Below are 21,811 nucleotides of genomic sequence, written 5' to 3' on the forward strand. Positions count from 1 at the left end.
CAGAGGTTGCGATATTCTCTCCAAGTCAATTGAACCAAAAGTTATGATTGCTATTTAGTTAGCTCGAGGCTGGTAGGGTGGCGGCGTATATAATAGTTTGCCTCATCCAAACAATGACCTTTTAATAGCTGTGTACCTGGTGTCAGCACATTTTCAGCTACCTGGTCAGATATATTCATTAAGAAGTTCTAAGAGCATCTATCAACTAATGAGTCCCGTGAAAAGAGTAGATTTCATCCGAACCAAAAGCAAGCGGCATGCCAATTTCATTCAATCATCCAAAAGGTGCATACACGACGGTGGTTCGAGTTGAGGTACTCTTTCAACATGAACTTACAGTATGGAAGGGAGAAACGTATGGTCAGAATTTCTTCTTTCAGCAGCCTAGCTTCACGGACACGAATACGGCCAAGACATACGTGGGGTTTTCTGTAACCTTCCGTAGCCATTGATAAATTTGAAACTATTTGTCAGGGCTTGCGTTTCCTGGAGTGCAGAAATGTGAAGGAACCTTTGTTTCGAAATTGCAAGGAGAGGCTGAATCCTAGTTTCAGTGAAAGCGAGATGTGGGTTTGGGTGCTGATGTTTGGCCAGAGTTGGACAACAAAACAATCCCGCCAAACCTGCGAGATCAGGTAAAGTTGAAGACATTCGATTCAAAAGTGATATGCAGCTCAAACAACTTCTCAATAGTGACGGTAGCCCAATGTAATGGTCCTCAGTAAGAACTATTCTCGCCAACAAACGCAAATAGTATTTCCATGTTTTTGAAATTTGTTTTCATGGCTCAAGTTCAGCACCACAGTCAATACCGTATGTTGTCACCGATGGCTCTCTAGTTTTATAACGTTAGGTTCTCTCAACTATGGTGGTTTACAGCAGTGGGATTTTCTTATTTCAATTTTCAATTTACAAATTATCATAATTACTTTAAGCAAGCAAGCTACAAGCCGAGCGTCTTCCGGGTATTCGCACGAACAATATCATTATAACGCTCTCTTTGAGATCTCCAAATTTTCTATTTTTCCAATGCATGTGTCAGCAAAACGATAAATTGAAAGGGTCATTGAATTGGACGGTTACTTACACAAGCATCAATATTGGCGCCACTCTCATCGTTAGGTTCTATGTTGAGTTCATTAGCATCGTTTTGGCAGCTATCGATAATGAAGGTCATGTCCGACTTACCAGCTAGCATGCTGACAACACTCAAAAGGATTTTTTCGACGCTCTGCACAGGACTCCATCGTTCTGAACTGCTTTCATACATATTTGGGTCGTCTCCTGGAGCGTGCAAGATGGATATACATACTGTTCCGTCCTGATATACATTGGGATGGAAAAAATCGCAGGTGAACTTCATGACGGGAGGGCTGAGAGGGTAATCTCTTGGGAATTTGAGCGTCGCTGGAAATATTCCTCCTTCGAATGGTGTGCCTTCTGGTCCGCTGAGTACGATCGAAATCCGTTAGATGTGCAAAGAATATTGCATTCCATATTTACAACATGTACTCACGTAATTAGGGCTTCCCATTCAAAAAAGTTGTCTTCGCTTACAGGGCCTGAGGAGGGATTAGCGAATATGATAACGGCAACGTCATGGTTCACTCATCGCCGATCTCACCTGCCATGATTCCTTCTGGTGCATTGAGGGTCAGCTCTGTAAATGGATTGAATCTTAATTAGAAATCCCTCAACCAGGTAAAGTTCCTTAAAGGTGGATCATCCTTACCTCGGTATTCAGTCATCAAGCGCTTCAACGCTGTGCTGCCACTGCCCTTGCTATCGTACATTTGGTATGGTTGGGGGGTTCAGAATTGCTGGGCAGAAACCAGTGAAATAGAACTCGGCGGTCTCGTGATCTGTCTGGGCTAGGGCAACTTAGTTAAGTCACAATTTGACTTTCGGTAGCTGGCAAAAAAAAAAGTGATTCTACAACTTCCAGATCCTGACACATGCCACCAAAGAAGCAAATCAAGCTGGCGATTGCTCGACCCAAAAAGGTCGTCAAACAAAAGGAAGATGTCGTCTCGTCGTCAGGAAGCGAGGACGAGAGCGACGCTGTTGTCGGTAAACTCGACGAACTGGATTCCGACCTGGAAAGCATGGACGGCGACGACGAGTTTTCCGGCGCTGAGGACGATGGTAATGATGCCATGGATCAAGACGAAGAAGAAGGTAAATGATCATTCCCTTGAGCCGGCTTATCGTCTTGTAAACTTACCAACCTTTCATTACCAGTCAGACCAAAGAAAGGCAGCAGTGACAGCTTTGCTGTTGCTATGACCAAGATTCTCGGCAGCAACTTGAAAGGTTCTGACAGACAGGTAGGAAGCCAAAGCTTTGAAACCACGTTTCGTTTTTCTGTCTAGGCTAACGGTGATTTTGTGACATAGCAACCCATTCTTGCACGCTCAAAAGGAGCCGAGCGAAAAATCGAAGATGAGAAATTGGAGTATAAGGCACGCAAGCTTTTGGCGGCTGAAAAGAAGGCATTGGCATCAAAGGACAGAATCATCCCGGATTATACCACCATGGACTATGAAAAGAAGCTGAGAAAGGTTGCTACACGTGGTGGTAAGTGGTTTGTTATAGCTGTTCACGCTGTTTCATGATGCTCATCCATTTGCCTTTGCAGTTGTCAAGCTTTTCAATGCTATCCGAACACAACAAAAGGTGACCGATGTCGCTGTTAGTAGAGCAGCTGATACTTCAAGCACATCTCGAGCGATTGAAAAAGCCAAGAATGGTATGTTCATGTCAATACAATGAAATGGGACTTTGTATTTGTTTACTAAATTTTTTACTTTTGTAGTCTCTACTATGCCCAAGTCTAGCTTCCTTGAGCTATTGAAGACTGGTACATCATAAATTCTGACACCGTCTCAGTCATCTTGTTCCATGTTTTCTGCCATTACATATACATGATGGCAGCCTTGATAGATTCAAATCGCTTTTTCATGCACGTGTACAATATTCATTCTCTCCTTCCATGCAAAATCTCTCTCTCAGGGGACAAAATTTCTCTTTCTTTAATTTTTATAAAGGTTACTTGCTACATCTCTATTATATGAAGTTAGTGACATTTAAGAGCGCCACAGGTATGGATGGTAAAATTAGGCCGCTCCCAACGGGTAAGGGGCGATGTCTTCAATTACAGGTTTGGCGATACCCATAATTTCGGCCTCTAGATCGTAGATCAAGTACATGTGTCGAAGGACGGTTAAACCAAGAATATATTCATCCACGCTTTTGGCGACAAGGAGCCCAAGGGTACAAACGGTATTGTTATTATCAAGTTGCGGGATAATAAGGTCTGCGACGGGTATATTGAAGGAAGTGATTGAATCTTCAGGCGACTGGGTTGAATTAGTGAAGTTGATTTCAAATTTCTGGGTCGAGTTCAGGAGTGAACATGGCATGTTGTAACTACTATTGTCTGCTGTTGTAGCATTTTCATACAGAGATTTGGCCAACTTTTCGACAATATCACCGGGGAGATAACTGAACGTAGCTCCGGTGTCCATTGTAAATGCTTGAGGTTTGTCCTTGATTTTATAGGACTGATGTGCATCGTCTCCCTTCAGAGTAAATGAGTCCACCAGAAGATTCCACCAAATAAACCCACCCTCATTGTTTATATTGTAGTATGGTGCGACCTTGATAATATCAATGTCGCCCGTGAACATCGAGTCATCGATGCCTCCTATGGTGAGCGATCCAGAGTATCCTTTCTTATAAAGGCTACCCAAGTGTATGGAAAAAACTGGGTAAGGAATCAGCCCATCTTCATACAGAGTGTATATAAAAGGTCTAGCACCTTTAACATTGGCGGCTTTACCCAGAGTGGTGCCATCGGCTGGACCCAAACCAATGATGCCTTCTCTGTATGGGGTGGAGGTGGGGGCTTCGGTGCTGTTCACAGCCATGAAGACAGCAGCAAAGAGCTGTTTCTCAATGGTATATCCGGCAATACTCAATTTATCATAACCATAAAAGCCTTCATCGGAGCCCAGTGCGTACGTAATGTTGAATGGAATGGAAGCATTTTTGTAGGTCGACGATTTGCTGGCATCATATTTCGCTCCAGGACAACCTGCTCCGGCAGAACAGGCCATTGAAGGGACCCATAAGTCACTACTCCCGGTATCGACATGTAGGGTGAAATGCTGCGGGGGAGTTCCGATATCAGCATCTATGATGTAGGCTGTAGGCTGCTCATTATACAATGTCTGGGTGTTGATATTGCGTTTAATAATTCCCGTGGTGGCTCGACGCAACGGAACTGTGATTGCCTTTGAAGTGGACTGCAAAGGCAGGGCAACTGCTACGGTAGCAAGCGACAGGCTGCTCACTAAAAGAAACAGTTTCATATGATTAGAAAGAAGAACCGTGGAAAAGATGTGTGAATCGATTGGGTTTTATAAATGGTCATGGAGTGGCTCATCAATGGACTGTGTCGGCAAACATGTCCCCAGAATTGGTAATGATGATTGAGGCGCGCCGAAATTGTGCAACATAGGCTGACATGTCTTGCTTGAATTGTGAAGATTCGACTGTATTTATAGAACCGGAAACGAAGTACAGGTTTGTATGTGTTTTTATTATTATGTTGTGGGTGTAAATGAGAAATATGTGAGAGTTGGGAAATTGCATGAAAAAATGAGTATTGCTGACTTATGGTTGTTTTCTTCTTTTTTTTTTTTTTTCGGAGTACAGGTTTGAAAAAACAAGGTACGAAGTCATTACAATGTCATACAACAGCAGCTAAAGCAACAGGAAGCAGACACAACCAACTAGGGCAAAACCGGTAATCGGATGAAGTGATGCTGAGCCACTAGTAATTGGACTGCCGCTATTTGAGCCACCTTTACTTGGACTGCCACTTGAAGCAGCTGCAGAAGCTGAAGCTGTTGCGACGTTGCTGCTACTGGTTAAATTGGTCCATGAAGCGGAAGCCATGCCAACAACATGGTTTTCAAAATCGTGCACTACGTAAACCGACTGCAAAAAGGTATCACCAAGCAAGTAAGTGCCTAGCGCCGTAATATCTATGGGGACAATACCCCAAAGGCAGGTTTGAGCTGTGCTAATAGAGTTGGAGTCAGCTGGAAGAACCAAAGAAGAAATAGGAGCACTTAGGATTACGGCATTGCTGCTGTCGGTAGCGTTTCCGAAAGCAAAATCCACCGTCCCAGTGGACGAGGCGAGACTGCAGTCCACAATGTATATGCCCTGTACATATACTGCGTTGGGAGCAATGGCTTCCAACATGTTGACGACCGCTTGCTGGGGCATATAAGAAAGCGTGGTACCAGTGTCGAGGGCAACGATTTCGCCAGCTTTGCCCAGCAAATTACTGCTTTGCTTGCCGTTGATCGTGGCAGCGAGCCCAACTAAAAGAAGGTTCCAGTGATAATAATTGGCGGTTGTATTCGGGTAAGTTTCCATCTGTACCTGTAACCATTGGAGGTTACCAGAGAATTTCGTGCTATCTGTACCGCCAAATGTAACCTGTCCTGTTTCACCTGTCGCGCTTCTTGGACCAAGGTAAACTGAGAAAATAGGCTGGGGGATTTGATTCTGCTTCCAAAGAGCAAACACAAAAGGATCATATTCGGCTTTGCGCGTTTTGTATGCATATGTCAAGCTAGGGAAAGCTAAGCCCAAAAGCCCATTCAAATAGGGTTCTCCGACTACGGGAATAGAGTTGTTGGCAGCACTACTGATGACGCCAAACGTCAAATTTTGTACCTGGTATCCACCAAGCGTTACAGTATCTCTACCATAAGTGCCGTTATCGCTTCCTACTCCATAAACCAAGCTGATAGGGTCAGTTGTTGCAACAAACGTAGTGGATGCTTGTGGGTTGAAAAGCGTAGAGTAGCATTCGGTCTTTGGACAACTCGGCCCAGGTACCCATAGTTCAGTGGAGCCGGTATCAAGGATAACTGAGAAATTCTGACCTAAAAAGAAAGGACCGAGGGTTTGAAAAGATGAGTGAATTGACACAACCTGCACCAAGAAAAGGATGTGCGAGTCGGCCTTTCATTTTTCTTTTTCAACTTTTTAAAAAAATAAAATTATCACATTCTGTACCTGGGGTTCCAATGCTCAAATCAATAGCATAGGCACCTTGCATTACAGCATTATAAATTGGTACTGAATTTGAGAGTGCTCGTCGACTTATTTGTTTCGATGATCGTTGAGTGTATCTGAGCGGAAAGTGAATAGGATCTACAGCGGCAACCACGCTGAAGCTTGCAGACAAGATGACTGCCCAGAGGATCATTGCCATCGTGAAGGTGACGGAAGGAAGGTGAAAGGAGGAGAAGGGTGAGTGAGGAAGGGAAAGAGTTGTTTGAGCGTTGAATGGTTGCCGCGAGAAAAACATTTAAAACACCATTTGTATCGGTGTAACAGCATTTCCAGAAATTCATACAGCACCAGAATTCCGGCAAATCACCTACATCATGACAAAGGCCGCTCCTGAGACAACATAAATATTGTATAGCTTCAAGCCTGAAACTTGACACCACTCATCGGCGACAACGACAACCTATCCTCACCAAGGGGTCAATTACACGGTCTTGTGTACCGATGCATGAAACCCTTGTGTGTCTGGACAGTGATGAGAGAAGCAAGCGATCGCACTGCTTATTCGTAATTTGAAAGACGTAACGGTTCAGCACTCAAATTACCCAGTATGGATCACATTGGGGAAAATACTCCACGAACATTTGATAATTTCTTTACCATCGAAAGACAAGGTCTGTGTTGGCGTGTAACATGGAAAAATAGCCCCCGATGTACCCAGGATAAATGGGATTCAACCAGCCTCGGCAACCGTACCTCTTGGTAACGTTATCATGGTGCCAAGTCATAGAGCTCAGTTTTACATTGTCACAATGTGCCGCCGCGTTTCGATTTCAATATGAATCAGCTCCTGTCAAAACTGAAGCAAAGGTCATTTGTATGAATAGTACTGTACTGGTATTACTGCCACAAGCAAAAGAAGGGCATTACGCCTGTTTTAAGAAAAAGACAAAAGAGCTGTTTTCAGGCAGTACAAATCGCCAGGGTATCATTATTGCTGGTTACGTATGAAAAAAAATGAACAGAGTCAGCCGTTAAAGCCTATAGAATACAACAGTTACCATCAACAACGGGTTACAATACAATTCTACTTTACAACAAAAGGCAGACACAGGCAACCAAAGCTAAGGAAGTCAGCATTCTAATGGCGGCACCACTGACGCTTTGCGCATTGCTTATATGAACCGGGTTAGATCCGGGTGTGGAGGAAGTTCCACTGGTACCAGTCGCTGAGCCCCCAGAACTGGTGGCGGTCGAGTTTGTCCATGATGCGGCAGCAATGCCAACAGAATAGTTCACAAAGTCGTGAACAACATACACAGATTGCAAGAAAGTGTCACCGAGCAAATATACACCATCTTCTGGGAGAATACCCCATACGCATTGTGTTGCTGTAGAAGGTGAAAGAGAGTCTAAAGGAATGACGAGGGATGAGATAGAGGCACTGATGACGGTGGCGCCACTGCCTCCGGTGGTGTTTGCAAACGCGAAATCAATTGTTCCAGTAGAGGAAGCAAGACTGCAGTCGACGTAGAAACCACCCTGTGTATAAATAGCGGACGGGTCAACGTTTGTCAACATGTTTGCTACCGCAGTGTAAGGCATGAATGAAAAGGTAGTGCCAGTATCCAGAAGAGTTACAGCGCCAGATGTACCCAGCAAATTAGAGGTTTGTTTGCCATTCACCGTAGCAGCCAATCCGACCAGCAAAATGTTCCAGTGATAGTAATTTGCTGTGGTTGCAGAATCAGCTTCTTTTTGAACCTGTAGCCAATTGAGACTGCCAGAATACTTTGAGGTGTCTACGCCGCCAAATGTAATGAGTCCTGTTTCCCCTTCAATGAGTCTTGATCCAAGATAAATGGAGAAAATGGATTGAGGGATCTGCTTTGCCTTCCACAAGGCAAAGATAAACGGATCGTATTGAAATTGTAGTGTTTCTGAGGAATACGTCAGGGTTGGGAATGCAAGACCGAAGACGCCATTCAAATAAGGCTCTCCAGACACTGGAGAACTGTTGTTTGCAGTGGCTTCGATAACTCCAAATGTCATATTGGGAGTGGTGTATGGACCAATAGTAACAGTATCTCTACCATAGGTACCGTTGAAGCTTCCAAGGGTATAGGTGAGGTCGATGGGGTTGGTAGTTGCAACGTAGGTGGTTGACAATGATGTGTTGAACAATGAGTCGAAGCATTCTGTTTTAGGGCATAATGGTCCAGGGACCCATAATTCAGTTGAACCAGTATCGATGATGACGGTAAAGTTTTGAGCTGTTAGGAAAATCGGCCGATTAGGAACGGTGACCGCAATAAAAAAATAGAAGGGGGTAAAATGAAAATCCGAGTGGCAACTTCAGTGGCGGTGCCAAGCCAAAGCACAATAACAAATGAAAAAGAAAAAATAGATTTGACTGCGTGATGCGAGAAATTTTTAAAGTACCTGGCGTTCCAATGGTTAAATCTATACCGTATCCTCCTTGTCTAGCGGCGTTGTATAGTTGGACTGGGCTAGCGGTTGCACGTCGATTGAGTGATTTATGATATCCTTCGGTTCGTCTAAGGGGAAGGTGGATTGGGTCGGCCGCACTAGTAACGCCTATGGTGGCTAACAAAGCAATAGCCCAGACGGATATTGCCACCATTATATTGAAGGGAGGGGAGAAATGTTACTTGACGGAGGTGGAGGAGTAAGAGAGACGAAGGTGCGAAGCGAATTAGAAAACCATGAAAAAGATATTTTTGTGCTCAGTGTAACCCAATCGGAAAGGGAAATAGAGACCGTACCAGCCCGAGGTACGCCTGTTATGGCTGGCAAACACGCTTCGTACACAATATGAGACAAAGCATTCAAAAAAGCATAAATTAAGTAAGAAAACATCTTTGTTCTTCAAACCACATCATTGACTGTAAAATAAAATAAAAAGAAAAGAGAATCAACCGGTGTTCCAAAATGAAAATAAACAGTATTGGGTATGCACAGAAAACGAATAAAAAATGAAGCGGAGAAAGGGAAAAGCTTATATGACAGAAGGGCTAGGTAACAAGAAAAGTCAAGTTGATGAATATGTGTTCTTCTTCAAGACTCCCCACATAATTGATAAGTCATTGCCGAGAGGTGAATATAACAAAGTTAAGAATAAGCGAGAACAAGAAGGGAGATATTTACAGTTAGGGTGAGATAAGACGTGGATGGGGGGTAAAATGGATGTAATAAGGTCGCCAGTCAGAGATGTTCGCATGCATAAATAACAAAATGGCTGGAAATTCCACCTACTCGCCAAACACTTGACGTAAAGCACTGACAGTGTCCAGCATGCCAGTATGGATGACGGGCTTTTGAGGTCGTTGTCGTCTCGAGTATGTAACGGGTTTTTCAACGGAGACAAGAGGTGTGAAAAGATCATCGTCCTCGTCCCTAAGAACATCCTGAACTTGATCTCTAGATTCAAACTGGAGTACAGGCTCTGACGTCGTCGTCGGCAGCGGCACAGTGCTGCTTACCTCCTTGACTTTCTTGGCTTTCATCTTTCGTTTTGGCCATTCTTGGTTAAAGATCGTAAAATGACGCTCACATCGTGGACAGCGTTTTGGGAACCAGTCAATGAAAACAGCGCTGGGGCTCCACGTCCAAGTGGCTAATTCAGTAGCTACAGGGTCACTGGCGTCAGTGGATTCCTTCTGTGCCAATGGTTTGTCACATGCGAGACATCGAAGTTCCTGCTTTGATCCTCGTCTACGAGCCATCATCCATTTATTTGACGATTCCCTACTCATGGATGGTCGTTCATTTGATGATACAGAGCTTGGTGGTGTGTCAGCGTCACTTTCTTCCGATAATAAGTCTGAATCGATCGACGATAAATCAGATATACCATCATCAAATTCATCAAAATTGGACAAGACATCGTCAAACAGGGAATCTTCGAAAGCTTCGATATCTCGCATGTGCTCTGATTCCTTGGCTTCTTGCTTCACAGGCTCCACCATCTCCTTGGTCGGTTGAATGAAATTGGGTGTTGCAGCAGCAGCCACACGTTGACTTTGTGCCTGCATAAATTCCACATCCATAATGGCATCACATAACAAATCAAGAGGACTACCAGAATGGACACGCTGGTGACTGGATGCCCGAGGTGCGCTTGATTTTTGATCCACAGCAACAACAGTCGTGATAGAAGTTGTTGCAGTGGCGGCGGCGGCAGCAGCAGCAGCAGCTTCCTTTTTCGCTTTTTCTTCTTCAGAACACAAAAACCCAATAGACATAACAAGTGGTTGATTGTGAACCGTCGGACTTGGTGGTTCTACTTTGAATGTGGTTTCGCTGTGTTGCTCATGTTCCTTCGTGGGGGTTTGCTCAAAATCATTATCGGACAGATCAGATATAGTGGCACTAGATTCCCGAGAAGCGAATGGTGCGCTCGGTGCGCAGGCTCTTTTAGGTGACAGAGGCTCAACGTCATATTCTACAATATGCCAAAGATCAGTAACCCCACTCCTGTACGCAATGATCTCACATCTCCCTCACCTTCATAATTTGCCGATTTTCGCTTACGTCCACTTCGGCGATTTTGATTTTCGAAAACAGGATCTTCGGATACATCTGTGTCTTTCTCCTCGGCAAAGGCACCTTGACCATTTCTGATACCATGAAACCAATTTTTTTTTAAGTTAAGTACATAAGCGGAAGGTATGCCGGTTCTAGATCGGGTGAGCTGGCCTTACCTTTCACAAGTGACACATCGGCACTCACAATTATTCTCTCCGAAATAGTGCGTTCCATAGAAAGTGGTTAATTCCTCACCGCATTTGACATTCTTGATCAGTTTGAATGTAATGCCATTCTGACCACTTGCAATGAATTTACAGTTGGATTCACAATCATGCTAGTTAGACGAAAAGAGTAGGTCAGTAGGCTGGATTTGCAGAGGGGGTGTTGCACCAAATGAGGTAAAATGGTGCAACACAACAGACGAAGGGGCGACAGGAAGGGTTAACTCACATTGAAAAAACGGGCAGGACCGAGGAACAAACAACTACAACCTTTGCGAGTTGAATACATGACGCTGAAATCTCTATCACCTAGTTTCAATTCCGCATCATCTTTTGCGTTCAAAGAAGCGATGGCGCCAGTACATAGTCTCAATTCGTCACCAACCATCCAATCCTTCGTCGCTATGACACAAGCCTCTGTACGTTTGGTTGTACTGTATCGCTTGGTTTCACTGATTTCATACCCTGCGTTTGGTAGATACCTATTGTTCACCAAGAAGAGAATCAGTAAAAAAACGGAGATTACAAAAGCTTGTACGTGGGAAGGGAAAAAAAAGTGCCCAGGGGGGAAATTTTTTGAGCTTGATTTCCACACCGCTTACTCACATGGACAGATAACGCTTCATATGTTGAACAAACTCTAGGTGCTGCCTTGGCGTCTTGTTGGCTAAATAGCTCTTGAAGTACTCCATGCTAAATCGAAAGTAGGGCCATTAAACAATGTGTCAATTGACGCGTCTCCCGTTTGCTACTTACGCTAGGAATTCGTTAACAGCGTCATTCAGCTTGCCTTTGTGCAGGACGTTGCGCTGAATAATATCAAGCACTTTGTTGGCAGGTATACGTGGCCGTCGATGGTCAGTATTCATTTTCACAGTATTGAACCATAGAAAAAGTGCATCAAGAAAGATGTCTGTGAACAGATCGTCATACTTTGAAAGTAAGGCGAAGTCCATGATTGCGTGTGGGTGAATGGGGAGGGGGAGAGATTAGAGAGGTCAACACAACAGCAGCAATTATGAAAGGTAGTAAAAAAGAAGTGTAGACAAAACGAAAAGAAAAAGATCGCTGGCTTAAGCCGTGGATTTCAAGTGAGAGACAAAAAAGCAATGGGTTTAAAAATGGAAGTGAGTGAAAAATGATCTCATTGAAAGCCAGGTCCTCTGTTGATTTGTGTCGTTTGCCATATTTGAACGCCAGACCGATTCTGAGCACACCAATGAAATCTGGCTCAGCTTTGGTAAAACCTATCTTCAAATAAAACCAGTTTCATAGTATTATTCCATGCATATTTCATCTTCATGTTCGCTGGCTGGACGGACCATGATGATGACGATGTTACAAAACTTTTCCCAAATGGGAACCGGTGCAACGCTCTATGGCTTTATCGCAAGGGCTGCAGTGTAGTTTTTTTTTTTTTTGACGTGAACGTGCTTGTCATATGCTATAGCAGGGGGTTGGGTCACGGCTATGATAAGTGAAGATCACACTGCTATTTTCATTTTTATAAGTATATAAAAGCATTTAGAAGAAGAGTCAGGCCAGATCGAAGCAGCGTCTGCTCTCTGGCATTTTCATCAAAGGGAAACTTTAAAAGTTGCATGCATGTGGATATGGGACTGGTCACTGGGTGGAAGAAAGCGGCCAGAATTTTTTACATGATTGGCTGGCCATCCCCTCAGCGCCAATTATTTCTTTGCGTTCCTTTCTTTAAGCAATCACCACCCATGAAATCTCCTCAAACCGATCTCCCAAGCGGTGCCATTATCGAATCAGACTCTCCGGAGCCAGCACTGCTGGAGGTTTCGTGCTTGACCCCAGAGTAAGTCTCTCCATCCTTCATTACCTTCACTTTTCAACTTCCACTCAACTCCGAATATTTAGGAAAGACTATCGCGAACAGTCGTGGAAGAACGGCCTCGGCCAAACGTCAGAAATCGCGATCTATCCCAAGCAGAAGAACTTCATTCAAGACACCTTCTTCTGGCGCTTCAGCGTAAGCACCATCCAAGCAAATTGTAACTTTTCACTTTTCCCAGGCTATGAATGGTACTGTAGTCCCGATTCGGCTTGAGTTTGTATTCTGTCCTAACGCTGACACCTTTTTAATAGTACTACCATCGTGTTACCTAATGGAAGTGAGCAAAAATCAACTCTACTGCTGAATCATAGAGGAGAAGAGGTGTCCACAAACATCAAACAATTATTTCCTTATACGTGGAGTGGCGAATGGTCAGCATGCTTGTCGGAGCTCATTTGCACCGTCTCCTTACATCGCCATTAACTGTCTCTTTTTTCATTTTTGATAGGTCAACCTCTTGTAAAGTCACCAACCCGCCTGTGCATAACCTGCAATTCCTGATCAACCGCGAATTGGGTAAGGCTCAATTTCATGTTGAAAAGATCGGTCAACCTGTTTCAACCGAGAATGGCGAAACTGGACGAAAGATGATTTTGGGCTCCTTTGCCTTGGTGTACGTTGTCGATGGCCATGTTCGTATTGGTATCGATGAAAACCATGCTCAGGGACATGCAAGAGTTCTTTCCAAAGGTCATACTTTGTATATTGAACGCGACGAAGAAGCCAGCCCAACCAACTTGATGATTCAAGCATCGGACGAGAAAGGTGGTGTTGGAAATCATGATTTGGGTAAGCTGACTACACTTGAGCAAATATGTGTGTAATCATACTGTTTTTAACATTTTCATGCAATCATTTAAAAACGGGTGCATTTAGATGCAACTGTTGCTGTCATCATGATCACCGAGAACAAGCGCCAGGGTGCACCATCTACTGTGTCAGATTATATTGCGAGCACCATCGCCAAACCAGTTGGTCCCCTCACAGTTGATCCTACCTCAGCCCCTGCTCAGACACCGCAAGCGTCTGCACCTCAACAATCACCTCCTGCAGATGTTAACGCACCAAGTCAGAGGAGGGTTCCTCGAAGAAAAGGATCGCTTGTGGTATACGATGACCAACCTCTGTGGAACCTTCCACCCGACCTTGCTCAAAAGCTTGCATCTAAGGAAGCTGTAGCATCATCCAATGCTTTTCCCGTTACGACCGAGATTGGAGGAGAACTAGCACAATTACGTTCTACAGGAAACAATGCAGCAGCAGAGAAGACACTGCAGGAAATCCGCAAAGATAGCATTGGCGGAACTACTCCAGCCCGTAAATGGGAGTCTGCTCAGGCGTATGAGCCACCTACGTTCGAAACGCAGGACACCGAAGTTCCCCCGCCGGTTGTTCGTGATCGTCTGGTAATTGAAGACTTCCCTGTAAGAACCATTAGCACTGCATGGATCAAAATGATACGTCAAGGTTTGAGCGAATGGCTTAGACTCCCCGTGATCGTTTGCAGAGGTACAGAAGAAGGGTAAGTAGTGTTATCAGCTTCCATTCCTAAATTTTCCATATGTTAACTAATCCCATTTTTTCTTTCTCAATCATCAACGTATATCACGTTTTCTTTCTATACCATTTTCTCTTACGCACGTTCGCTACTATTTTTGGAAAATTGTCTTCATTGTGAATGTAGTCCCGTTGTCGGTATCACTGCAGCGGTTCATGGAAACGAACTAAACGGTGTCCCTTGTATCCATCGTGTTGTGTCTGACATTGATATCCACAAACTGACTGGAACTGTCGTTGCTGTCCCTTGTGTCAACGTTACCGGATACCTCAAATTTACCCGTGAATTTGCTGACGGAAAGGATCTCAACCGCTATTTCCCTGGCAAGGAAGATGGTTTTGCGTCTCAAGTCTATGCATACCAACTGATGCAAAAAATCATCTCTCAGTTCAACTACTTGATTGATCTCCATACCGCAAGTTTCGGTAGAGTCAACTCTTACTATGTTCGATCTGATATGAACGATCCTATCAGCGCTGTCATGGCTCACCTTCAACAGCCACAAGTTATCTTGCATAACTCTGGACAGGATGGTAGGATTTTATTCATAATTCTAGCACCAAATGAAAGGAACGCTAACCATTGTGATATAATAGGTACACTCAGATCAGCCGCTGCTTCAAGAGGTATCAAGGCAATTACTGTAGAAATCGGTAATCCCCAATTGTTCCAAAATCAGTATGTGCAATGGTCGTACATGGGTGTCATGCGTATATTAGATCATCTGGAAATGTTCAAGATGGATAATGCTTATAACGACGAACTTGACCCACCCCCACCTACCACTGTACTCTGCTCCAAGGGATTCTGGGTAAGCATTGGTCAAGATGGGGACCGCGACGTTCATTTTGAATAACACAGTATGGTCGTTTCCAAATAGATCTACACTAGAACAGGTGGTGTCCTCGAGGTCTATCCCGGTGTCAACAACACCGTCAAGAAGGGCGATTTGATTGCTCGCATCAAAAACATTTTCGGCAATGTCGTGGATGAATACTTTGCTCCATGTGCTGGCATTGTAAGTCACTCGAAGGATGATTGATAATGAAACCAACTCTACCCAATGCTTACTCCAATTTGTGATTATCGTAGACGATCGGTAGAAGCTCCAACCCAGTCGCCATGGCGGGTGACCGCATCATCCATCTCGGCGTCATTAAGAAGAAGGGTGAAATGTTGCCTAAGGAAGCAAAGGAAAACTACTAAGAAAGTGTAGGTATATTACAAAAAAATGGACCCAATTTCATTATAAACCCACCACCAAGAAAGATAAAATCAAATAAATGAGAAAGTAAAATTTGTGTTTCATTGTGATCATTTCGCTTTTATTACTGCTGCTGCTTCCCTTGTTTCGCTGCTATGAATGTCTAGAGTAGATTCATGTTGATGCAAAAGCTTAGGATGACACGTGTATAGTCTTTACAGCGATTGCGTGTGAGACGCTTGGTCTGAATAGCGTTCTTTATGTATAAAAGAAATAACGAAATGAACCTATCCGGGATACTATATTACATGGTTCTTGGGCCACCGAGGATGTCTCTGAGATTACCCTGAGCATCATTGGCGCTTCGCTCCCAATACTTTTGAGTCTTTTCCAAAGCCTTGATTTCATCATCTGCTGTACCGACGCGCTTCACAAATGATTCTTTCATCTCTGGTAATGGTGTTTGTATGAACCTGAATGAAATCAATAGAGTCAGCTGTCGTTTCTCGTGAAAAGTATGTGGCGAACGTATTTTGACTTACATCTTGCCAACGGGCTTATAGGTCTTTGTACCCTCTTCAAGAGCTTCCAATTCTCTTCGGGTCAGTTCAGCCACCTTGCGTTCACGCTCTTTGATCTGAATTTGTTGTTTGGTGGAATTAGCTTGCTGCATGGACGAGATGTACTTTGCTTGTAAATCTACAAACACCTAAAAATTATAAGCAGAAGATTAATAGCTGGTTATGCAGATCAGATCTATGTTTGTAGGCAGTTGCTTACTCGACGAATAGTTTCATCGTTCAGGGCAGACATGATGACGGTGCAGGAAAGATGAACGAAAGAACAGCGACAACGGCTTCGCTTCAAAAAAAGTCCGTGACTCGTTCCTTTTTGAATCCTCTTGCTTGAAATCCACCATGCTGTCAACTTACCGCGTTAGCCGCACTATACCGCAACGTCTCAACTGGCAAGCAGCTTTTTTCTCAAAGGCCAAATACTCTACAAAGGATGCTAGCGAGCAACCACTCATTCATCGGTTAAATGTACAAATCGGTAAAATTGTGCAGGTGGAACGCCACCCTGAAGCAGAACACCTGTACGTTGAGAAGGTGGATCTCGGTGAAGTTACGGAGGAAAATACTCCAGTAACAAGAACAATTGTCAGTGGCCTGGTCAAATACATGGGTATAAACGACATGCTTGTGAGTATTCAATGGCTCTGCAGTCAGTGGATACATCTCGTTACTAACACAGGCTTTGTTGACCGACCGATTTTTTATACCCAATTCCATCTTCAAGAATAAGCAAGTCTTGGTTGTTGGTAACATGAAGCCTAGCAAGTTTCGAGGAATTCTGTCCCAAGGAATGTTGTTGGCAGCGTCAAAAGGTGATATGGTTGAGCTGCTTGAACCAGCATCAGGCTCGGTTGTTGGAGAGCGGGTGCAGGTGGATGGGCTGGATGAGCTCGCTACCCCTGATGCAGTCCTCAAACCAAAACAAAAAGTGATGGAGCAGGTTGCTCAAGACTTGCTGACCAGTGAGCAATGTGTAGCAACCTGGAAAGGCATGCCACTCAAGACAAGTGCCGGCTGGGTCCGGTGCAAGAGTATTCAGAACGGAAACATCTCATAAAATTAAAAAACAAGCAATAGTTTATTGTTTCATTAGACGACATCATATCTTGCAATTAGACGACATTTTCATTTATACATTTTTCCCTTTTACGTTTCTGTTACCGTCTCCGTTTCTATAACTATTTACCAGCTTTGTCTTCAAGTTCAGTGGCGGGTTTTTTGTGATATGTTGGTACACTGGGCATGCTTCGGCTAGGTTGGATATGGGCTGCCGAAGGGAAGTTTCTTCGGTTCAACAAGAAACCCTTGAGTGATCTAATTTCACTCTTGATATCCTGTACTTCTTTAGCCTCAGTATCCACACCAGGTACGCCAGATCCAGAGTTGCTTGAGTTGAGGTAGCTATAGCTGTATGAATAGGTGGATTGAGTCAGGTATGATATGAGAGATGTTAAAGCCACCCGCAAAGGATTATCGCCTTGAGTGGCGGCCAGCGTAGCCACTAGGGTAGACAATCGGGAGATGTCTTTAGCCATCTTCTTTTGCGCATCCTCGATCTTGGTATAAACAAACTCCTCCTCTTCAGATTCAGCAAGTATCGTTTCCTCTTCACCATCTGTGATGGTCACCTTGGTGGGTTTAGGTACCTTGTTGAACTGCTTGAGTTTCTCGTTCAGGCGTTCCAATAACGCCCGACGATGTTCATAAGTCTTTCGTCTGTGTTCGAAATAAGCTTGGAACGTAGGGTTCACAATTCGCTGCAAAACGATACATATTAAACATCCCATTATTGTATTTCTACCAGCAGTAACATAATTATTCAAAGTCTGTCCTTACCTTTACCAGTGCAACCAAACCAGTGGTTGCAGTAACGGCACCGACAGCGATGATGACAGCCATTGTTACCACCTTGTCAATAGGCACCGTTGGAGGCGGTGGTGTTTGAACATATATAACTTGAGGTGGCTGATTCACACGAGAAGGAACCTGCGGCATAGATGACGAAGCTGGTGCAGCACTTGGCTGTGGTAATTTGGCTGCTTCCTATATTGGTAAAACATATTTGTCAGTTCCATTCGCTTACACCTGAAGACGCACACACACCTTATCACTTACGGCTATAACGGTGGAATCAGGCTTCGTTTCTCCAACTCTTTGGAATGCCTCTTGAATTTCACGCTGATTGAGTCCTTTTTTCTGAAGGAAAGCCAGCTTCTTTGCTCTATCAGCGGAACGAACATTAGGAGAAGAAAGGAACGAAACTGCAGGCTTGATAAGGTCTTCTCGCAGAGGAAGATCCGAAGAGGGCTTTGCTTCTACTACTGGTACGGGTGCTTTCGCAACTTCAGGAACAGCCGAGGATTCGGTTGTAGAAGGGGGTTGCTGAGCTAGTAAGCTAGACAGATCAGCACCAGCACGAGCGTCCTTCTGTCGCTGGACCAAGGCCTTTCGCTTCTCCTCACGTTGCTCTGGAGTAAGAGAGGGTCCTAAAAGCTCCCTAACTTGGTCTTGCTTTGGAGGTTGATTGTCGTCGTTGTCTGACATGAAGATGTGTTTTGTGGGGTAGTGAGAGCCAAAAAAAATATCCCTTGTGTCAGCAAGTATTGCCATGTGAAGCTCCAACTTTCCTGCACGTGACTTACCAGCTTGTCTCTCCGCTTGAAATGGGTTCACAGTCCATTCTGTTCACGCGTAAGTCGAATAGGTACGAAAGCACCGAAAAACGGACGGCAAGACACCCAAAATCCTCGATAATCCCTGGTAGCCCATTAGAACTGGGCGTCGGTAGCTATGGGTCTCGATTTGGATCGCTGTATTGAGCAGCTGTACAACAAGCAGCTGCTGTCGGAAGCAGAGATCAAGGAGATCTGCGAAAAGACAAAGGAATTATTAATGCAAGAGAGTAATGTGCTTCACATTAAAGCTCCTGTCACTGTTGTCGGTGATATTCATGGGTAGGTTATGAAATGCAATAGAACATTTATGGTGGATTGCAGTTCTCATTATATCACATATGGCCTCTATTTTACAGCCAGTTTTACGATCTCCTGGAAATCTTTCGGATAGGTGGATTTTGTCCCGATACAAATTACTTATTCTTAGGTAAAAATCACTGTTTATGGATGAAAATCATCTATCAAATTGTAAATAACTTGTTGTTGGTTTCATAGGCGATTACGTGGATCGTGGACTGTACAGTGTTGAAACCATCTCCTTACTCACTTGCCTCAAGTTGAGGTACCCTGGCCGAGTCCAGCTGGTTAGGGGAAATCATGAATCAAGAGCAGTGACACAGGTTAGAAAGATTCATGACTGGATAGATGAACGCTCGATGTCGCTAATCTGATGGTAGACCTATGGATTTTATACGGAGTGCACCAGGAAATATGGATCACATCACGTCTGGCAATATTTTACAGATATGTTCGACTTTTTGACCCTCTCGGTGGTGATTGATAATTCAATATTTTGCGTTCACGGAGGTAAGCCAAACATTGTGATAATGTTAAAGACGTTGACCGTATGTATCTTGTGCTAACAATGCCTCACAGGTCTATCACCCACCATTCATGTCCTGGATCAAATTAAAATCTTGGATAGATTTCGAGGTAAATGATCGTAGCAGCCAAAAATGATGTAGTGACACATACATTCTTTGCATGGAGAGATGCTAAAGTATCTGCCTCCCAGAAATTCCACACGAAGGTCCGATGGCAGACCTGGTATGGTCTGATCCCGACCCAGATAAAGAAGATTTTGCGATTTCAGCAAGGTGAGTAAGGCAATGAATAGGAATTGATTAAACACGATCTCATTATATGCCTCATGATATGTAGAGGAGCTGGCTATACCTTCGGTAGTCACATCGTAGAGCGATTTCTGGATGCAAACAAAATGTCGCATATCTTGAGAGCGCATCAACTTTGCAATGCGGGCTACCAGGTGCTTTTCAATGACCAGCTGTCAACTGTGTGGTCTGCCCCGAACTACTGCTATAGATGTGGTAATTTGGCTTCTATCCTCGAGGTGGGTGTAGAAGGTGAACGATACTTTAACGTCTTTGATGCCGCGCCGGAAAACGATAAGAACTTTCAAACCAACGTCCAGAAACCTGTAAGTCTTACGCACTGAAATGCAAATTTATTCAGTATTGGAGCAGCATATTGACATGACACTTCTCTTCAACAGCTGCAACTTGATAACAAACAAGCCCAGTACTTCTTTTGAAATGAGATGATAACTCATCCTGTAGACAACTGTATGAAAAAATTGATTCCAATACTTGTAATATAACAACACTACTATAACGAATGCTGTAGAAATTTACTGAATATACATGGTGCATGTATTCGTTTAAGATAGCAATGAGTTGCCGTAGCAACAAAAGATGTAATCATTAAGGAGAGAAGGGAACCCTAGTGGATAGTTTGAAAAGGGGTATGTAAGGCAAAGGCAAAAGAAGGAAGCTAGAGAAGTTAGGAAATGATGCAGCTCTTTCCATCACTGGAGGAAGAATCGTTCGATCGGTAGGTTGCTAAAGCAACTTGCTCAGATTCCGTTAAAGCCACCTGTTAATTATATAGAGTTCAGTCAGTTATGACATGAAGCACTACTGGCGTTCATCATCAATGAATTTTTTACTTACACCCCGTCTAATTTTGTCTTCAAGAACCTGTCTATGCCGCTGGTGTTCTCTGCCGTATCCAATACAATGGTTATTATTTAAAATTAACTAGTGCATATGGCCCAGGTACGAATTCTATCTGAATGCTTACCTATCAATAGGTCTGATGCCTAAGCCAGTTTGAGCATGGGCATGACTAGGTGCACGATTCGAATTGGCGCCGGCTGGGGTACTTGCAGGCCGTGGAGGAACGTCTTTGTGGAAAAACTTTGTCATATTTCGTTTCGAGTTAGCGCTGCGTGACGGGCTGGCGCTAGCTGCTCTTCGACCTGTGCACTGGTGATCCGTCTCAAGGCGGTGTTTGACGCAGTAAGATTGTTTGCAGCTGGAACAGATCATAGGGACCAGTAACTTTGTTTTGCACCCTTGTTGCCTACATACGTTTGAAGGCGGCGATGTACTAGTTTGTCTATCATTGCATCCACTCTCAATGTGCTGATTCATCTATCAGGGCGGTAAAAACGTCAGTACAAACTGAGCTTGGAAATCTCAGAAGAGACATTCGTCATACCCTAAGATTTGGGTCCTCTCCACGCTTGATAGGCACTGGATTGTGGCATATGGGACAAGTCGGTACTCTACAGCGTGTACTGGATAATCAGTATGCAGTATATATAGGTCATGTCAAGTTGCCATAGTATGCTTCCTCACCTAAAGTCGGCATTGGGATCTTGCAGGCTTGGACATTTGTGATCCTCTCGTTTCCAATGGTCCTGGCTATGTTAATGTTTAGCTATCAAATGCATATATTCTTCATAATTCAGTGCTAAACTAGTACAAAGAAGAAGGAAATTCCGAGACGTACCAAAATACCTTGTTGCAATTTGGACAAGTGAATGGTAGAAAATCTTAGAGTTACCAATTGAAGTAAAAGTAAGTGGTCAAGTCCGGTTAATCAGGCACAGCACCAAGTTCTTTAATTGAAAAATTGAAATAAAGTACATACCTAGCTGTCGGCAAGATGCCTCGGTACATTGCTTGCCAACTTGCGGCAACTCCATGCAGAATGACAATATGTAGTTGGTACACCGTCCGTCTCTTAACTTCCCAAAGCACACCAA

The 21,811-nt window shown here is 43.9% G+C and overlaps 13 protein-coding genes across 13 annotated transcripts; 5 read left to right on the plus strand and 8 right to left on the minus strand.

Annotated features, from left to right (window-relative positions):
• Positions 1 to 797: 797 nt before the first annotated feature.
• K450DRAFT_223342 (uncharacterized protein) lies at positions 798 to 1,920 on the minus strand. The gene is made up of 6 exons (XM_051586043.1): positions 1,733 to 1,920; positions 1,625 to 1,660; positions 1,517 to 1,562; positions 1,189 to 1,448; positions 1,088 to 1,125; positions 798 to 1,018 (listed from the first exon to the last, which is right to left on the minus strand). The coding sequence occupies exons 1-6, from the start codon at positions 1,791 to 1,793 to the stop codon at positions 944 to 946; spliced, it is 516 nt and encodes a 171-aa protein (XP_051448382.1). The 5' UTR covers positions 1,794 to 1,920; the 3' UTR covers positions 798 to 943.
• On the plus strand, positions 1,733 to 2,994 carry K450DRAFT_223348 (uncharacterized protein). Its single transcript, XM_051586044.1, has 5 exons — positions 1,733 to 2,178; positions 2,242 to 2,327; positions 2,397 to 2,577; positions 2,639 to 2,749; positions 2,816 to 2,994. Exons 1-5 carry the CDS (start codon positions 1,956 to 1,958, stop codon positions 2,869 to 2,871), a joined length of 657 nt encoding a protein of 218 aa, XP_051448383.1. The 5' UTR covers positions 1,733 to 1,955; the 3' UTR covers positions 2,872 to 2,994.
• K450DRAFT_223351 (uncharacterized protein) lies at positions 2,816 to 4,570 on the minus strand. The gene has a single exon (XM_051586045.1). The coding sequence runs from the start codon at positions 4,371 to 4,373 to the stop codon at positions 3,117 to 3,119; it is 1,257 nt and encodes a 418-aa protein (XP_051448384.1). The 5' UTR covers positions 4,374 to 4,570; the 3' UTR covers positions 2,816 to 3,116.
• Positions 4,571 to 6,534, minus strand: K450DRAFT_223356 (uncharacterized protein). Its single transcript, XM_051586046.1, has 3 exons — positions 6,471 to 6,534; positions 6,100 to 6,276; positions 4,571 to 5,966 (listed from the first exon to the last, which is right to left on the minus strand). The coding sequence occupies exons 2-3, from the start codon at positions 6,140 to 6,142 to the stop codon at positions 4,768 to 4,770; spliced, it is 1,242 nt and encodes a 413-aa protein (XP_051448385.1). The 5' UTR covers positions 6,143 to 6,276; positions 6,471 to 6,534; the 3' UTR covers positions 4,571 to 4,767.
• A 67-nt stretch (positions 6,535 to 6,601) lies between these two features.
• On the plus strand, positions 6,602 to 7,148 carry K450DRAFT_223359 (uncharacterized protein). Its single transcript, XM_051586047.1, has one exon. It carries the CDS (start codon positions 6,823 to 6,825, stop codon positions 7,105 to 7,107), a length of 285 nt encoding a protein of 94 aa, XP_051448386.1. The 5' UTR covers positions 6,602 to 6,822; the 3' UTR covers positions 7,108 to 7,148.
• Positions 6,983 to 8,939, minus strand: K450DRAFT_223360 (uncharacterized protein). The gene is made up of 3 exons (XM_051586048.1): positions 8,539 to 8,939; positions 7,180 to 8,369; positions 6,983 to 7,093 (listed from the first exon to the last, which is right to left on the minus strand). Exons 1-2 carry the CDS (start codon positions 8,738 to 8,740, stop codon positions 7,189 to 7,191), a joined length of 1,383 nt encoding a protein of 460 aa, XP_051448387.1. The 5' UTR covers positions 8,741 to 8,939; the 3' UTR covers positions 6,983 to 7,093; positions 7,180 to 7,188.
• Positions 8,940 to 9,695: 756 nt separating this feature from the next.
• Positions 9,696 to 12,156, minus strand: K450DRAFT_223368 (uncharacterized protein). The gene is made up of 7 exons (XM_051586049.1): positions 11,625 to 12,156; positions 11,475 to 11,561; positions 11,098 to 11,350; positions 10,821 to 10,981; positions 10,624 to 10,736; positions 9,971 to 10,561; positions 9,696 to 9,900 (listed from the first exon to the last, which is right to left on the minus strand). The coding sequence occupies exons 1-7, from the start codon at positions 11,822 to 11,824 to the stop codon at positions 9,869 to 9,871; spliced, it is 1,437 nt and encodes a 478-aa protein (XP_051448388.1). The 5' UTR covers positions 11,825 to 12,156; the 3' UTR covers positions 9,696 to 9,868.
• A 273-nt stretch (positions 12,157 to 12,429) lies between these two features.
• K450DRAFT_223377 (uncharacterized protein) lies at positions 12,430 to 15,966 on the plus strand. The gene is made up of 9 exons (XM_051586050.1): positions 12,430 to 12,690; positions 12,753 to 12,917; positions 12,981 to 13,100; positions 13,178 to 13,518; positions 13,606 to 14,251; positions 14,414 to 14,820; positions 14,884 to 15,098; positions 15,168 to 15,305; positions 15,380 to 15,966. The coding sequence occupies exons 1-9, from the start codon at positions 12,470 to 12,472 to the stop codon at positions 15,491 to 15,493; spliced, it is 2,367 nt and encodes a 788-aa protein (XP_051448389.1). The 5' UTR covers positions 12,430 to 12,469; the 3' UTR covers positions 15,494 to 15,966.
• K450DRAFT_297171 (uncharacterized protein) lies at positions 15,317 to 16,348 on the minus strand. Its single transcript, XM_051593661.1, has 3 exons — positions 16,272 to 16,348; positions 16,034 to 16,200; positions 15,317 to 15,964 (listed from the first exon to the last, which is right to left on the minus strand). The coding sequence occupies exons 1-3, from the start codon at positions 16,302 to 16,304 to the stop codon at positions 15,796 to 15,798; spliced, it is 369 nt and encodes a 122-aa protein (XP_051448390.1). The 5' UTR covers positions 16,305 to 16,348; the 3' UTR covers positions 15,317 to 15,795.
• A 25-nt stretch (positions 16,349 to 16,373) lies between these two features.
• On the plus strand, positions 16,374 to 17,184 carry K450DRAFT_223384 (uncharacterized protein). The gene is made up of 2 exons (XM_051586051.1): positions 16,374 to 16,693; positions 16,791 to 17,184. The coding sequence occupies exons 1-2, from the start codon at positions 16,409 to 16,411 to the stop codon at positions 17,121 to 17,123; spliced, it is 618 nt and encodes a 205-aa protein (XP_051448391.1). The 5' UTR covers positions 16,374 to 16,408; the 3' UTR covers positions 17,124 to 17,184.
• K450DRAFT_223386 (uncharacterized protein) lies at positions 17,185 to 17,825 on the minus strand. The gene has a single exon (XM_051586052.1). It carries the CDS (start codon positions 17,599 to 17,601, stop codon positions 17,245 to 17,247), a length of 357 nt encoding a protein of 118 aa, XP_051448392.1. The 5' UTR covers positions 17,602 to 17,825; the 3' UTR covers positions 17,185 to 17,244.
• Positions 17,826 to 18,704: 879 nt separating this feature from the next.
• K450DRAFT_223388 (uncharacterized protein) lies at positions 18,705 to 20,707 on the plus strand. Its single transcript, XM_051586053.1, has 8 exons — positions 18,705 to 19,020; positions 19,098 to 19,168; positions 19,237 to 19,361; positions 19,419 to 19,548; positions 19,618 to 19,674; positions 19,757 to 19,838; positions 19,903 to 20,179; positions 20,255 to 20,707. The coding sequence occupies exons 1-8, from the start codon at positions 18,857 to 18,859 to the stop codon at positions 20,291 to 20,293; spliced, it is 945 nt and encodes a 314-aa protein (XP_051448393.1). The 5' UTR covers positions 18,705 to 18,856; the 3' UTR covers positions 20,294 to 20,707.
• K450DRAFT_223397 (uncharacterized protein) lies at positions 20,370 to 21,809 on the minus strand. Its single transcript, XM_051586054.1, has 7 exons — positions 21,697 to 21,809; positions 21,556 to 21,598; positions 21,402 to 21,467; positions 21,262 to 21,328; positions 20,842 to 21,194; positions 20,712 to 20,760; positions 20,370 to 20,634 (listed from the first exon to the last, which is right to left on the minus strand). The coding sequence occupies exons 1-7, from the start codon at positions 21,749 to 21,751 to the stop codon at positions 20,542 to 20,544; spliced, it is 726 nt and encodes a 241-aa protein (XP_051448394.1). The 5' UTR covers positions 21,752 to 21,809; the 3' UTR covers positions 20,370 to 20,541.
• Between the last annotated feature and the right edge of the window lie 2 nt (positions 21,810 to 21,811).

Source organism: Umbelopsis ramanniana, assembly GCF_025399195.1.
Source record: "Umbelopsis ramanniana AG unplaced genomic scaffold K450scaffold_5, whole genome shotgun sequence".
Taxonomy (NCBI): domain Eukaryota; kingdom Fungi; phylum Mucoromycota; class Umbelopsidomycetes; order Umbelopsidales; family Umbelopsidaceae; genus Umbelopsis; species Umbelopsis ramanniana.

Coding starts and splice junctions, on each gene's coding strand:
- K450DRAFT_223342 (XM_051586043.1), bottom strand. CDS start 1,793: ATGTACGATAGCAAGGGCAGTGGCAGCACAGCGTTGAAGCGCTTGATG. Junction 1,563..1,624: donor ACCAGAAGGAATCATGGCAG/GTGAGATCGGCG, acceptor ATCCCTCCTCAG/GCCCTGTAAGCGAAGACAAC. Junction 1,126..1,188: donor TGTTGTCAGCATGCTAGCTG/GTAAGTCGGACA, acceptor AACTCAACATAG/AACCTAACGATGAGAGTGGC.
- K450DRAFT_223348 (XM_051586044.1), top strand. CDS start 1,956: ATGCCACCAAAGAAGCAAATCAAGCTGGCGATTGCTCGACCCAAAAAG. Junction 2,179..2,241: donor GGATCAAGACGAAGAAGAAG/GTAAATGATCAT, acceptor TTTCATTACCAG/TCAGACCAAAGAAAGGCAGC. Junction 2,578..2,638: donor AAAGGTTGCTACACGTGGTG/GTAAGTGGTTTG, acceptor TTGCCTTTGCAG/TTGTCAAGCTTTTCAATGCT.
- K450DRAFT_223351 (XM_051586045.1), bottom strand. CDS start 4,373: ATGAAACTGTTTCTTTTAGTGAGCAGCCTGTCGCTTGCTACCGTAGCA.
- K450DRAFT_223356 (XM_051586046.1), bottom strand. CDS start 6,142: ATGCAAGGTGCCTATGCTATTGATTTGAGCATTGGAACCCCAG. Junction 5,967..6,099: donor TTTGAGCATTGGAACCCCAG/GTACAGAATGTG, acceptor CTTTCTTTTTAG/GTCAGAATTTCTCAGTTATC.
- K450DRAFT_223359 (XM_051586047.1), top strand. CDS start 6,823: ATGGGATTCAACCAGCCTCGGCAACCGTACCTCTTGGTAACGTTATCA.
- K450DRAFT_223360 (XM_051586048.1), bottom strand. CDS start 8,740: ATGGTGGCAATATCCGTCTGGGCTATTGCTTTGTTAGCCACCATAGGC. Junction 8,370..8,538: donor TTTAACCATTGGAACGCCAG/GTACTTTAAAAA, acceptor TTTTCCTAACAG/CTCAAAACTTTACCGTCATC.
- K450DRAFT_223368 (XM_051586049.1), bottom strand. CDS start 11,824: ATGGACTTCGCCTTACTTTCAAAGTATGACGATCTGTTCACAGACATC. Junction 10,982..11,097: donor GTCCTGCCCGTTTTTTCAAT/GTGAGTTAACCC, acceptor TCGTCTAACTAG/CATGATTGTGAATCCAACTG. Junction 10,562..10,623: donor AAAATCGGCAAATTATGAAG/GTGAGGGAGATG, acceptor GGCATATTGTAG/AATATGACGTTGAGCCTCTG.
- K450DRAFT_223377 (XM_051586050.1), top strand. CDS start 12,470: ATGCATGTGGATATGGGACTGGTCACTGGGTGGAAGAAAGCGGCCAGA. Junction 13,519..13,605: donor TGTTGGAAATCATGATTTGG/GTAAGCTGACTA, acceptor GGGTGCATTTAG/ATGCAACTGTTGCTGTCATC. Junction 14,821..14,883: donor GCATAACTCTGGACAGGATG/GTAGGATTTTAT, acceptor GTGATATAATAG/GTACACTCAGATCAGCCGCT.
- K450DRAFT_297171 (XM_051593661.1), bottom strand. CDS start 16,304: ATGTCTGCCCTGAACGATGAAACTATTCGTCGA. Junction 16,201..16,271: donor ACGATGAAACTATTCGTCGA/GTAAGCAACTGC, acceptor TATAATTTTTAG/GTGTTTGTAGATTTACAAGC. Junction 15,965..16,033: donor TATAAGCCCGTTGGCAAGAT/GTAAGTCAAAAT, acceptor GATTTCATTCAG/GTTCATACAAACACCATTAC.
- K450DRAFT_223384 (XM_051586051.1), top strand. CDS start 16,409: ATGCTGTCAACTTACCGCGTTAGCCGCACTATACCGCAACGTCTCAAC. Junction 16,694..16,790: donor TGGGTATAAACGACATGCTT/GTGAGTATTCAA, acceptor TCCATCTTCAAG/AATAAGCAAGTCTTGGTTGT.
- K450DRAFT_223386 (XM_051586052.1), bottom strand. CDS start 17,601: ATGGCTAAAGACATCTCCCGATTGTCTACCCTAGTGGCTACGCTGGCC.
- K450DRAFT_223388 (XM_051586053.1), top strand. CDS start 18,857: ATGGGTCTCGATTTGGATCGCTGTATTGAGCAGCTGTACAACAAGCAG. Junction 19,549..19,617: donor AATATTTTGCGTTCACGGAG/GTAAGCCAAACA, acceptor AATGCCTCACAG/GTCTATCACCCACCATTCAT. Junction 20,180..20,254: donor AAACCAACGTCCAGAAACCT/GTAAGTCTTACG, acceptor TCTCTTCAACAG/CTGCAACTTGATAACAAACA.
- K450DRAFT_223397 (XM_051586054.1), bottom strand. CDS start 21,751: ATGGAGTTGCCGCAAGTTGGCAAGCAATGTACCGAGGCATCTTGCCGA. Junction 21,195..21,261: donor GAGAGGACCCAAATCTTAGG/GTATGACGAATG, acceptor CCGCCCTGATAG/ATGAATCAGCACATTGAGAG. Junction 20,635..20,711: donor AAGACAAAATTAGACGGGGT/GTAAGTAAAAAA, acceptor TATAATTAACAG/GTGGCTTTAACGGAATCTGA.